This window comes from Acipenser ruthenus, chromosome 26 (assembly GCF_902713425.1).
Source record: "Acipenser ruthenus chromosome 26, fAciRut3.2 maternal haplotype, whole genome shotgun sequence".
NCBI classification, from domain to species: Eukaryota; Metazoa; Chordata; class Actinopteri; order Acipenseriformes; family Acipenseridae; genus Acipenser; species Acipenser ruthenus.
In genome coordinates this window covers 13,185,601-13,200,355 of record NC_081214.1, presented here as the reverse complement: position 1 = coordinate 13,200,355, position 14,755 = coordinate 13,185,601, and the positions used below count along the sequence as shown (strand labels likewise).

The following is a 14,755-nucleotide window of genomic DNA, read 5'->3' as shown; positions in this document are numbered from 1 at the left end:
CCCCCTCCTGCTGTCAGATCAAACTTTGCCCAGTTTATTTCCTCCCATATAGACCTTTTCATGGTTACAAACTCAACTCCTGGAATATCCTCGACTGCTCTATGGGAAACCCTAAAGGCATACTTACGTGGCCAAATCAGTTCAGTGCAAGAGCAAATAAAGTCCGAACAGGTCGGCTGTCTGAAATAACTGACCTTATTTTACTGTTAGATCAACACCATGTTAACTCTCCAAATCCAGACCTCTATAAACAAAGATTGTCCTTGCAAACTGAATTTGACCTGCTGTCCACAAAGCAGGCTGAATAATTAATGACTAAATCTCGATCTGTAATTTATGAACATGGTGACAAGGCCAGCAAAGTTTTGGCACACCAGTTACGCCAGTCGGCAGCCTCACATCTGATCCCACAAATTAATGTACCATCTGGCCAGCCTACAACAGACCAGCAGGAGATTAATGATCAATTTAAACATTTTTACTCTGCTCTCTACAGATCGGAATTGTCCTCAGATCCTTTATTAATTGAGAACCTTTCTATTCCGACTGTTGATCCACAATCTAAAGCTTACCTAGAGGAACCATTATCTTCAGATGAAATAACTCAGGCTGTTTGATCAATGCAGAGTGGTAAATCTCCTGGCCCGGATGGGTTTCCCATGAAATGTAGCTATAGTCTATCTGTTTTGTTGAGTGATGTGTTTACAGAATCTTTTTCGTCTCTGTCTTTAACCCCAACATTACGCCAAGCCTTCATATCATTACTATTGAAACAGGATAAAGACCCTCTTGAATGCGGTTCGTACCGTCCTATATCTCTGCTTAATGCAGACTTTAAAATTCTTGCTAAGATTTTAGCACACCGTCTTGAATCAGTTCTCCCCTCTATAATCTCCTCTGCCCAGACAGGGTTTGTACAGGGTAGACATTTGTATTTTAATTTAAGAAGACTCTTTAATGTTATATACTGTATGCTCCAAGTTCCCCCTTGCCTGAGGTTGTTGTTTCACTTAGTGCAGAGAAGGCTTTCGATCGTGTTGAGTGGGATTATTTATTCGCTACTCTGCACAGGTTTGGCTTTGGTCACAATTTTATTTCATGGATCAAACTGTTGTATTCCTCCCCATCAGCCTCAGTTCGCACAAACAACACGCAGTCTGAGTGCAGGATGTGCCGTATAGCCTGGAGATTGCAGGTTCGAATCCAGGCTATGTCACAGCTGACCGTGACCGGGAGTTCCTAGGGGGCGGCGCACAATTGGCTGAGCGCTGCCTGGGTAGGGAGGGCTTAGGTCGGCAGGGGAATCCACGGCTCACCGCGCATCAGCGACCCCTGTGGCCGATAGGGCGCCTGTGGCTCTGCAGCGGAGCTGCCAGATCTGTGTTGTCCTCCGGTACTATAGGTCTGGTGGCATTGCTGTGGATCTGCAGTGCGAAAAATGACGGCTTGGCAGGAGCACATTTCGGAGGATGCGTGTTCCAGCCTCCGTTTCCCGAGTCGGCGCGGGGGTTGTGAGCGGTGAGCCGGGGATACAGATAATAATTGGGCATGCTAAATTAGGGTGAAAATCGGGGTAAAATAATTGGCGACGACTAAATTTAAAAAAAAAAAAAAAAAGCTTAAAGAATCAAAAGATAAATCATTTACATTCTTAAGAATAACATATTCCATGTAATACTGTTGTATTATTTTGATGGTTTTGCAGGAAATATTGCCAGACAGTCCTCACGTTGTATAAAGTTGCAAAGGGGACCAAGTGGAAGGAATCTCATGGGATTCCAAATCCTATTGTCCTGTGATAATTGGATAGACAAACATCCCAAAGATAAAACAACATGGCACAGTGTGGATAGACAAACATCCCAAAGATAAAACAACATGGACAGTGTGGATAGACAAACATCACAAAGATAAAACAACATGGCATAGTGTGGATAGACAAACATCACAAAGATAAAACAACATGGCCTAGTGTCATTTAAACAGGACTGTAGAAGACAGAGAGACCAAGACAATAGATACAACTAGACGACACTTTGAATGTACAGTGCTACCTCGTTATAATGCGGGTGTCTGGGTCCATAATTAGGAGACTGCGTTATTTGTGTTTTGCCTGATAACGAATATTGGCATTTTTGTTCCCGAAATTTATTTTCAATGCCCACAAACCAAATTAATGAAGGAAGGAGACACACACAATTTGTAGCTACTCGAATCCACAGTTTATAGGGATGATTATTCCCGGCCCCTGTTAGCCTGGGCCACACCAAAAACAGTCTTGCACTCTCACAGCAGCACATTTACACAGCAGCTTGTCTCACTCTTTAGCACAGCACATTTTTTGGAGTCATTCTTATCAAGAAAACCTCTTAGTTTTTCACATTATAACAGGGTAGCACTGTACTTGGAGACAATAGCCTCCTTCACTGGTATAAAATACTTGACTGCCTGGCATCGTATCCACTCACAAGGCGGTTATCTCCTTGTACAGCCTGCAGTTAGCGCTCCATTAAACTTACACCTGTGCGCTCACGTCCCAGACCACGCCCCCTGGCTAGGATTGATTTACCTACACTACAGTGGGAATAGCATGTTCTGACTGCAGTGACACAGAATCATCTTGTTTTGTGATAGCAAAATATGACAAATTATTTTTATGTTAAGGTAACGTTTGCAAGACTTTGACAATAAATGCATTCATTAGTGTTTATTTATTAAATGAACTACAAACCTTCATTATCTTAATAGACACTGTGCTTATGCACAGGTAGACAACAGTAAATGATATAAGAAAATTAAGTGAAATGTTGTACAGTGTACATGCAAGCATTAACATGAAAAACTTGTGCATGCTGTATGTTTCTCTGCCCTGCTAATACCATGCCTTATCTCCCTGTTGCAGGTTCCTATCCAAGGTTGTCTCTTAGTTTCAGGTTAAAGAGAAATATTGGTTACTTCATTCTGCAGACATATATGCCTTCTATCCTTATTACTATCCTGTCCTGGGTTTCCTTTTGGATAAACTACGATGCCTCTGCTGCGCGAGTGGCCCTGGGTGAGTCTCAAAGCTTACCTCACTCGAAAGCATACTGTTACCCCTGGACTGCATGCTGTGAACAGTGGCCCTGTCTCAAAGGTTACCTCACACGAGAGCACACTGTAACCCCAGGACTGCATGCTGTGAACAGTGACCCTGTCTCAAAGGTTACCTCACTCGAGGGCACACTGTAACCCCAGGACTGCATGCTGTGAACAATGGCCCTGTCTCAAAGGTTACGTCACTCGAGAGCACACTGTAACCCCAGGACTGCATGCTGTGAACAGTGGCCCTGTCTCAAAGGTTACGTCACTCGAGAGCACACTGTAACCCCAGGACTGCATGCTATGAACAGTGGCCCTGTCTCAAAGGTTACCTCACTCGAGAGCACACTGTAACCCCAGGATTGCATGCTGTGAACAGAGGGCACTGATGAATGAATCTCTTCAGTCTTCAGAATCTCTTTATTTGCAGCTTTAAAAAAATTAAATTGTATATATTTAATCATTTAATTGTAATCATTTAAGTATCTCTTTTTTTTCTTTAAAGAAAGTCCAAGTGAGGAAGGAATATAAATAAGAATTTGGATTCGGACATGTGTAATTACAGTGTGAATATCGACATGTTATGACAAGTGGAATCTTCCTGTCATTCATTCTCACTGGGATTCTACATCGTGTTATTCAGTGATAGCACAACAGTGTGTGGATAAACAAACACCAGACAAGCTCAGACTATTTGTGTGCCAAATGACTGATTCTGCTTGTCAGACTCGGAGCTAAAGCTACACAAAGCTCACTTTAGGGTCCAAGCTATTTTCACCTGTTTTTTTTTACTGTTGTTAGATTTGTGCCTATAACTCATTAACTATAAAGGTTACAGGTACATGTCATACATGAAATGAATGTGCACACACTAGGCTCACCCTGTTTAGTACATAAAACGAAAACCACAGAAATAAACTATTATTTATTGTTTATAAAATGTCTTTTAGCATGGCTCAACTTTGACAGTGTAAAATGAAACTTCAACATGTAGGGAACATGGGGGGAAAAAATTGAACAAATTGGATAATAAATAAAGGAATTATGGCCATATATATAAAAGGGACCAAAAGCAACCAAAAAAAATGAACAATTGAAAATCTTTTGTAAAGATTTTGTCTGAAAATGTTGGTCTACTGCACTGAGGTAGGTCTGTCTTACAGTGCAGCAGTAACATTGCAAAACACTCTCATTCACGGCTTTCTCCTGACATGGTCCAATGCCGGAAATACACGAATAGGACCTTGTTTTGAAGCTCTCACTCTGCTCTTTGGAACGGTGCATCACCAGCAGGGCTGTCTCTTACAGTGCCTGAGTAAAATTAGTTAAAGGGCCAGGTCGCCGGCAGAATTTTTAACATTAGGCGGACCCTAAAGTGTTGAAAAGACCAAAGCACTTTCCATATAATACTGTATAGATGACTTGAATTTCAGCAGTAATATTCTGACTTCTTTCTTCGTTAAACTGCAGCGTTAGCGATTGTGTTTTTGCTGTATGTAAAGGGGGGTTCATTCTCATTCATGATTTCAGGTGTTACCACGGTGCTCACCATGACAACCATCAACACCCACCTGCGGGAGACTCTCCCGAAGATCCCCTACGTGAAAGCCATCGACGTCTACCTCATGGGCTGCTTCGTGTTCGTGTTCCTGGCCCTGCTCGAATACGCCTTCGTCAACTACGTTTTCTTTGGCCGGGGCCCCCAGCAGCAGAAGAAACTAAACGAGAAGCTGAATAAGGCAAACAACGAGCGGCCTCGTTATGAGGAGAAGCGCCTGCGAGAGCAGGTCTGCAGGCCTGTCTGTTTGTTTGCTGCTTTATTACACTAGCTCACTTTTTCACTAAGTGTTGATTAAATGAACTGCTTAGTAAATACTGTCCTGAGGTATTCTGCACTTTTGCAGGACCCTCAAAAGGGAAAAAGTGTGAAGCTTGCAGATTTTGTGGGGGTTTAAACCACATACTGTATGAAACAGAGCTTTGAAAATAGCTCCAATAATTCTAACCTAATATGAATTAATATCAATTCGTTGGTAACTTAATTTCCAATATGAAAGAGTTTGCCATAACAAAATCATCCCAAAGCTCTCGTAAATTCACTTACAATGAACACAGAGAAATTGAAAACACAGAAAGTGCAGTGATTTGTAACTGAGAAGAATCGCCAACATTTGAGGTCCACTCCCAGAATGCAACTCTTTCAGTCGCCAATCATGTGACTTCTAAGTGCAAGAGTGAAAGTTTACAAGTGCTTTGGTAAATGTTAGTTTTAAATGAATAACAGTTTACTATTGATGTGGTTGTCTTTCATGTAGGAAACGTGAGATCGTTTCACTGGTTACTGGAATTCTTTTGTTAGCTGTGCTTTAACAGTAAATATCTGTAATATGTTTAGCACTTCTTAAAAATACGCATCCATCATTTCAAATGAGTTAGACAGGGTTCTAATGCAAAGGGTAGTGAAAGTGCAGTTCTAAGTGCATATCTAACACACCATGGGCACGCTTGAATTCATCCTCCATTGCTTTGCCTTATTGCCATATTTTGTATGACATCACTATAGCAGTGATCCTCACAGTTCTTTGACCACAGGCACATTTGTGTGTTTCTCATAAGGTTGAGGGGATTTCTTTTCTTCTTCTAACTGCTTATTTCAAATCCTAAAATAAAAGGAAATGAAATGACAGATGTATCAAATGGCACAGAAGCAGAGATTGAGAGCACAGTGGTAGATTGTAATGACTTTAGTTCCCCTCCTAATACATACATACTGCAGTACAGTAGAACCCCTTGGGAATGGAGGTTGCTTGTAAGTCTGAAATGATCGTAACTCTGAAAATGAGTTTTCAACGGTTTTAATACATGTGTATACCTGCTATCTACACCCTCAATCTGGAGAATAATACAATAATGCAATACATATTGTTATAGTTCTAAAGTCTTTAAAACATTACCTGGAAAAAAAGGCTAAATTTAAGTTATCATTGTAGCAAAAAAACAGATTTAAATGTCAATGAAAACATGCATTAATGTAGTGCTTGTTTTTATTTTAAACATGCAGCTTGCTCATTCAGCCTCCTTTGGCTTGAAAAAGAAACCTGTTCTTTGTTTAAAACTAAAATGTTCCTAGTACAGTTGCCCATACTTGCTTTGAAATCTGCCTCACCTTTGTCTGGATACATTTGTTGGTACAGTAGTTTAGCCTTCTCCATGAGCAGCACGCCGCGTATAGGAGTGCCTTTGTGTTTGCACTGCACACTGTTCAGCAGAGCGGTTAGTTCGTAAGTTTGGTGTTCGTAATTCTGAGATTCTACTGTATTATTTTAGGAACCCTTGCAGGCACAATACTGTGGTCACAGACACAACTTTGAGGAGCACCGTTCTGTGGTTTTAGCCAAGCATTTTGTATTTAATTCTAATTGATTCCGTTTCACTACAAATGTGCACATGCTTACGAAACTATTTCTTGTAATAATTCTCTTTAAATAGTAATGATATTCATGTATGCTTTTTTTTATTGCATTTTTCATTGCTTCTCTATATTAATATTGATGTTTTTTCATTGTTTTTTTTCAACATTGAAAGGAATCCATTTCAGCGCAGTATCAAACCAACACCATCAGGTCATATTCACAGCGAAGGAATCTGTATCTCGAAGAACAAAGAAAAGTTGGGGTATATACATTAAGAAATCTTTCTGTAGTTCTGGTTGAGATTCAGCAAATAGTTAAACAGCAACAACTTGTAAAAAGTGGGTGCTGTCTGTTAGTCAATAAGCCCTTAATGTATTTCATATTGTTCTGAAGCAGCATTGTGTAACCCATCTCCCTTCCCATTATTAGCTTCAGTACCATTTCAGTTGTTCGCTGTATCATTGCACAGTTGAACTTTCCATTTCTCCAGTGGTTTTTGTTGTAGTTTTACTTTACAAATAGCCCACGTCACAGCACCCGGCTCTACTGAAATTGTGGGAAAGATTTCCTGCCTGTCAGAGAGTATTAGGGCTGTTACTATCCAAAGAGGATAAAAGAAAACTTAAAAGAAATGAAAAGTTGAACTCTTAAGAATGCAAACGTTCTGAAGATAATTAAGGGCAGGGACCTGTTACTTACTTACAGCATTTTTTTAAAAATCTACCATTGAAATAAAACTGGCAACATTTTCCCCTTGCTTTAATTTCCCATGTTGCTTAATTCACCACACCCCATGCCTGAGCTCCTTCGGGCTGTAGGGTCTCCGTCACACTACACAGCCCCAGCAGACCCTGTCCCCACGCGGACCCCCATGCTGTGCACACCGCGATGGGGGGGGGGGGGGGGGGGTCACTGGAGGGAAACTGAGTGATGATTTTTTTTTTTTCAGAACAAAAAAATTATAATCTCAAATGCAACACAAACAGCAAGCTTACTGCAAAATATTGTATTAAATATTATGGAACTATAAGTAACAAGTACTCTATGTAAGGTTTGATGCCAAAACAGCTGTATAATAATGATCAACCATTTAGTAGAAATATAATTTTGTTGACAGCAGTCAGCACAGTGTAGTGCCGCACTGGATTGTTAAAGCAGTCAGCACAGTGCAGGGCAGCACTGGATTGTTAATGCAGTCAACACAGTGTAGTCCATACTGGATTGTTAAAGCAGTCAGCACAGTATAGTCCACACTGGATTGTTAATGCAGTCAGCACAGTGTAGTCCACACTGGATTGTTAATGCAGTCAGCACAGTGTAGTCCACACTGGATTGTTAATGCAGTCAGCACAGTGTAGTCCACACTGGATTGTTAAAGCAGTCAGCACAGTGTAGTCCACACTGGATTGTTAAAGCAGTCAGCACAGTGTAGTCCACACTGGATTGTTAAAGCAGTCAGCACAGTGTAGTCCACACTAGATTGTTAAAGCAGTCAGCACAGTGTAGTGCAGCACTGGATTGTTAAAGCAGTCAGCACAGTGTAGTGCAGCACTGGATTGTTAAAGCAGTCAGCACAGTGTAGTCCACACTGGATTGTTAAAGCAGTCAGCACAGTGTAGTCCACACTGGATTGTTAAAGCAGTCAGCACAGTGTAGGGCAGCACTGGATTGTTAAAGCAGTCAGCACAGTGTAGTCCATACTGGATTGTTAAAGCAGTCAGCACAGTGTAGTCCACACTGGATTGTTAAAGCAGTCAGCACAGTGTAGTCCACACTGGATTGTTAAAGCAGTCAGCACAGTGCAGGGCAGCACTGGATTGTTAAAGCAGTCAGCACAGTGTAGGGCAGCACTGGATTGTTAAAGCAGTCAGCACAGTGTAGTCCACACTGGATTGTTAAAGCAGTCAGCATAGTGTAGTCCACACTGGATTGTTAAAGCAGTCAGCACAGTGTAGGGCAGCACTGGATTGTTAAAGCAGTCAGCACAGTGTAGGGCAGCACTGGATTGTTAAAGCAGTCAGCACAGTGCAGGGCAGCACTGGATTGTTAAAGCAGTCAGCACAGTGTAGTCCACACTGGATTGTTAAAGCAGTCAGCACAGTGTAGTCCACACTGGATTGTTAAAGCAGTCAGCATAGTGTAGTCCACACTGGATTGTTAATGCAGTCAGCACAGTGTAGTCCACACTGGATTGTTAAAGCAGTCAGCACAGTGTAGGGCAGCACTGGATTGTTAAAGCAGTCAGCACAGTGTAGTCCACACTGGATTGTTAATGCAGTCAGCACAGTGTAGTCCACACTGGATTGTTAAAGCAGTCAGCACAGTGTAGGGCAGCACTGGATTGTTAAAGCAGTCAGCACAGTGTAGGGCAGCACTGGATTGTTAAAGCAGTCAGCACAGTGCAGGGCAGCACTGGATTGTTAAAGCAGTCAGCACAGTGTAGTCCACACTGGATTGTTAAAGCAGTCAGCACAGTGTAGTCCACACTGGATTGTTAATGCAGTCAGCACAGTGTAGTCCACACTGGATTGTTAAAGCAGTCAGCACAGTGTAAGGCAGCACTGGATTGTTAAAGCAGTCAGCACAGTGTAGTCCACACTGGATTGTTAAAGCAGTCAGCACAGTGTAGTCCACACTGGATTGTTAATGCAGTCAGCACAGTGTAGTCCACACTGGATTGTTAAAGCAGTCAGCACAGTGCAGGGCAGCACTGGATTGTTAATGCAGTCAGCACAGTGTAGTCCACACTGGATTGTTAAAGCAGTCAGCACAGTGCAGGGCAGCACTGGATTGTTAATGCAGTCAGCACAGTGTAGTCCACACTGGATTGTTAATGCAGTCAGCACAGTGTAGTCCACACTGGATTGTTAAAGCAGTCAGCACAGTGTAAGGCAGCACTGGATTGTTAAAGCAGTCAGCACAGTGTAGTCCACACTGGATTGTTAAAGCAGTCAGCACAGTGTAGTGCACCACTAGACTAGAGGCTTGTGTGCTGATGTTTTCCTGTGTCTGTATTTCAGGTTGACCCTTACGGAAACATTCTTCTTACTACCCTGGAAATTAACAATGAGGCGCTGCCCTCCGAAGTGGCCAGCAGTGTGAGTGACTCCAGGAATTCGGTCATGTCCGTGGACAGCTCCGGGGTCCAGTTCAGGAAGCAGCTGGCCGCTCGGGATGGATTTGGACAGGCCACTCTCGATCGCAGCGCTGCCCGCACTCGTGCCAACTGCCGTCTGCGAAGGCGCTCGTCCAAGCTGAAGTTAAAAATACCCGACCTGGCTGACGTCAGCACCATTGACAAGTGGTCGAGAATCATATTTCCTATAATGTTTGGATTTTTCAATTTAGTCTATTGGTTATACTATGTGAATTGATGTGCGTCTCCCAGGAGGCTTGGGCCATACTTTGAGAGCACAGAAATCTGGCTTTTGAGACTACTGAACATATTTAAGAAAAAAACAATGAAATGTAAAAGACCTTACCGATGTAAAAAAAAACAAAACAAAATAAAAAAAGAATGACTTTAATGTTTAAAAGAATTCTCAAAAAAAAAATGTATAAAAAAAAAAAAAAATAATAATAATAATAATAATAATACTACTAATAATAATCCCACGATGGATTTCGACAAGCCTGCATGGTATTTTTGCTAATAGAAATAGAGAGTTCTTGAGCAGAGACATTTCAAGCTAGCTCATTGGATTGGTTCTCATTTCTACATATTCTGGTCAGCATATCTTCAGCAGCACATGAAACTGGAATCAGCTGTACGACTCACAAGCAGTGTATGAATGGTTTCTCTTATCATGGATGGAAGTACAGAATCCTCTATTTTTACTCTGTATAATAACTTTTTGGAATATGTGTTTTTCCTCGGTTTTCTTCATTGGACACGTGGCTCTTTGAATGGCCTAGGTTTGGTACCCATCTCAAGCAATGCTACCTGATACAGCAGGCCATATTACAAAGAATTAACTTGGCAGTTATTTACTGTTTGGATAACATGGTGTTCTGAATGCATCAAACTTTTCTAGAATGTTAAAGACGCAGCCTAGAACAGTTTAATACATTTCAGACTAATCCAGTAAAACATAAATAACAGTGTGTTATTGTTAAATAGTGTCAAGAGTCTAAATGTGTTGATTTTCTTCTCATAATGTTTTGGAGCAACTTCTTGGGGTATTTTTCTTTTGTCTTTTAAAAATAAGCAGTGTTTTGGGAGATTGTCACCTTCACAAGCGCTAGGATTTGTAGAGAGGCACATTTAGACATACTTGCTTTGTATAAAAAATGACTTTAACATGTAATGTATATTCTTTCAATCACTAAACTCATTAATTGTATCACCATGAGAATGTTTTTTGTCAAGTGCGGTTCTGTATTATTTCTATGAAGTGGTTTTGAGTAATCCACCTGTGTAGATCTTCATACATTTCATAGATACTGGAGATGAAACTCATGACCAGCATTTGAGTTAAACCAACTACATTTGGGAAAGAAGTATCATTATACAAGGGGTGAAATATAGGAAGTAGCTTTTTAGAATCTACCTTGATTAAAATCCAACGGCAGAATAGCTGGGCAAATTGCACTGTGCCAAATTGATCCTGAGCTTGAATTTTCTGAATTCAGCAGATTAATTTAGGGTCAAACTTATTTTCCATACATGGTACTTATTCTGTTATATGAACAGAATAGCCCATGAACGTACATGGAGAGCTGCTGTGTTTATCTAACTCATGAAGATCGCCTTAAACAATATTACAACAGTTTATCTGGCCTTTCTTATTCGCCGGATAATTCCTTGAACATTCATGGAGTAGCCTCTATTGACGTTTGAAATATAACCCTGCATATAATTATCAGATGTAGCATAATGTATACCACTGTACTTGGTTAACTCCTGGAAATATTAAATCATTACAGTAATTAAGAAATAACCCCACTTCATTGGAAACCTGTATTTGTGTGTGTGTGTGTGTTTATATATATATATATATATATATATATATATATATATATATATATATATATATATATTTTAGCTCAAAGAGCCAGCTGCCCAACGTTTCGATATGTTGTACATATCTTTCTCAAGGGAGCCTGTGTTTGAATCAAAACATTGGAGGTATTTATAGGTTTTTGATGGCATGACAACTACTTTTATATATATATATACAGGTAGTGGACAAGAAAATGGAAACACCAATGTAAAGTCACTTAATAGGGCGTTGGGCCACTATGGTATCCCGCTCTGTGGAGTTCTCGGCGGACCGTTTTTGATGAAACTGGCTGCTCACGCCCCAAGTTGAAATTTGATCTGCAGTTGCTCGCCTATTTTGCCTTGCACTTCAAATTAATGCACGGATATCACGATCCTGGAGTATGCTCTTCCGCCCACTGTTGCCCTTTGCTGATAATGTCTTTCCCTCGGAGTTCCATGCCGACACCACCTTAGACACCGTTGCTCGTGAAACATCAGCAAGTTGAGCTGTCTTGGTCACTGAAGCTCCTGCCAAACGCACCCCAACAATCACCTCTCTTTCAAAGTCACTGAGGTCTCCTCTTGCAGCCATGCTAGCCATAATTATAGGCAACCAGGCCTGTCCAGCATTTTTATACATGACCCTAAGCATGCTGGGATGTTATTTGCTTAATTAACGCATGAGCCACACCTGTGTGGAAGCCCTTGCTTTCAATATACTTGATACATTTACCCAGGTGTTTCCATTTTTTATATATTGTGTGAGTGTTTTCACCTTGGAATTAGCTGTCAGCTCTCATTTATGTTTTTTTGGAATGACGGCTTGTTGAAGACACAGTGACTGTTCATTGCTTTAAAAGGCTGATGGGAGATGGAGTCCCCAATGACTTAATTTCCAAACACTGTGTTGACTATGAACCTTGGGATACTGTGATTCTCGCAAACTACCAAGAATCAGAGCTGCAAGCTAAATATCAAAGCTTAAAACTCTCAGCAAATACAGGTTTTTTTCTTTAATCTGTTCTGTTTTCGCCAAAAGGGCATAATAAAAGACCCCTGCATTTGAATGTTGGATCTAGTAAATTGTGTTAGTTTTTAGTGCTGTAATTTTTCCTGTAAATGTTACTAATCTCTTGCATCATGTCAGCTTCTTTATTCTCATGTTTTATGGTATGTTCTGGTAAATACCTCAGCCTGGTTCTTGGGTTCACCTCTGAATTCAGCATAGACTCCTGTGTGGGTTCCCTGGTCATCATGTAGGCTGCTGATTGGCTGTGGGTGACATGCCATGACAGGGCAGGGCAGGGGTTGAGAACAAATGCATTCTGGATGTTTTGTTTTGGACAGAAAAATGATTTTTCTGTGAGTAGTGCTAAAAATGAAAATAGTGAGGGATTTAATCTCTCTCTAAATATGTATCTATTTTAAAAATGATATAAAGTGCTGGTATTCCCCAGAATCGTATTAAATACAATTGAAGTTCATTAGTTAAAAGCCCACATTTTGAGCAAAAACCATAGAAAATAACCATGGATGTTTGGTTAACACTTTTAAACAATTGTCTAAAGTAAACCAGGGAGCCAACTACTGCTGTAATCAGAATAACGACTAATACGACTTGAAAATAAAAGGCAGGATTTACATTAAGGAAGTAAAAGTAATAAAGTAACATTTACAGGGTGTAAAGAGGCAACACTGATGAGAAAACAGAAGCTTTTCTTCGGAGGAGTATAATGAAGTGTCTTAAAACTATTCCTCAATCCAGACTACCAAAAATACTTTCCAATTTAAGAAAGGAATGAATATGTTTTATTTCATTCCTATCAATTATTTCCCAAGGGTGCTGTTGATCTGCATGTTTACCTGCGCACAAACAGAAGCATACCCATGTGTTTTTATACACATCGATGGAATGCATCATCCATTCCATAGATATTCAATTAAAATACCAGGATACAGTGCAGAACGATTTACTCAATATGATAGACATGTAATAAAGGACTATTCTGGTTATAATTACCAATAGAGGGATTACAATACAGATTCAAGGTGAGAAGGAAGGGTAATTCAGAAAGAAGAAAATGGGCATTTGATATTACTATTTATTTATTTTTAAAAAATGGGGGGGCATCATTAGATGAACTGTTTATCTGTATTTAAAAGTGGCTTTCTTTATTAAATATGTTGTATCAGCTAATCAAGAAACTTAAATGTAAGGATTGTGTGGGATATACAGTACTGTGCAAAAGTTTTAGGCAGGTGTGAAAAAATGCTGTAAAGTAAGAATGCTTTCAAAAATAGACATGTTAATAGATTATATTTATCAATTAACTAAATGCAAAGTGAGTGAACAGAAGAAAAATCTAAATCAAATCCATATTTGGTGTGACCACCCTTTGCCTTCAAAACAGCATCAATTCTTCTAGGTACACTTGCACAAAGTCAGGGATTTTGTAGGCATATAGTCAGGTGTATGATTAAACAATTATACCAAACAGGTGCTAATGATCATCAATTCAATATGTAGGTTGAAACACAATCATTAACTGAAACAGAAACAGCTGTGTAGGAGGAATAAAACTGGGTGAGGAACAGCCAAACTCAGCTAACAAGGTGAGGTTGCTGAAGACAGTTTACTGTCAAAAGTCATACACCATGGCAAGACTGAGCACAGCAATAAGACAGAAGGTATTTATACTGCATCAGCAAGGTCTCTCCCAGGCAGAAATTTCAAGGCAGACAGGGGTTTCCAGATGTGCTGTCCAAGCTCTTTTGAAGAAGCACAAAGAAACGGGGAACGTTGAGGACCGTAGACGCAGTGGTCGGCCAAGGAAACTTACTGCAGCAGATGAAAGACACATCATGCTTACTTCCCTTCGCAATCAGAAGATGTCCAGCAGTGCCATCAGCTCAGAATTGGCAGAAAACAGTGGGACCCTGGTACACCCATCTACTGTCCGGAGAAGTCTGGTCAGAAGTGGCCTTCATGGAAGACTTGCGGCCAAAAAGCCATACCTCCGACGTGGAAACAAGGCCAAGCGACTCAACTATGCACAAAAACACAGGAACTGGGGTGCAGAAAAATGGCAGCAGGTGCTCTGGACTGATGAGTCAAAATTTGAAATATTTGGCTGTAGCAGAAGGCAGTTTGTTCGCCGAAGGGCTGGAGAGCGGTACACGAATGAGTGTCTGCAGGCAACAGTGAAGCATGGTGGAGGTTCCTTGCAAGTTTGGGGCTGCATTTCTGCAAATGGAGTTGGGGTTTTGGTCAGAATTA

At 40.7% G+C, this 14,755-nt stretch overlaps 1 protein-coding gene across 3 annotated transcripts in view; it reads left to right on the top strand.

The window, feature by feature from the left end:
- Positions 1-11,493, top strand: part of LOC117430263 (gamma-aminobutyric acid receptor subunit beta-4) — a 75,146-nt gene extending 63,653 nt beyond the window's left edge. For 2 of the 3 annotated variants that reach the window (XM_059001199.1, XM_059001200.1), the window contains 4 exons: positions 2,903-3,055; positions 4,612-4,868; positions 6,667-6,756; positions 9,515-11,493. In XM_059001199.1, coding sequence (XP_058857182.1) covers positions 2,903-3,055; positions 4,612-4,868; positions 6,667-6,756; positions 9,515-9,868 — 854 coding nt within the window. In that variant the 3' untranslated portion in view covers positions 9,869-11,493. The remainder of the gene's footprint in view (positions 1-2,902; positions 3,056-4,611; positions 4,869-6,666; positions 6,757-9,514) is intronic. The other variant, XM_059001202.1, reaches the window with a different exon arrangement.
- Positions 11,494-14,755: the final 3,262 nt, after the last annotated feature.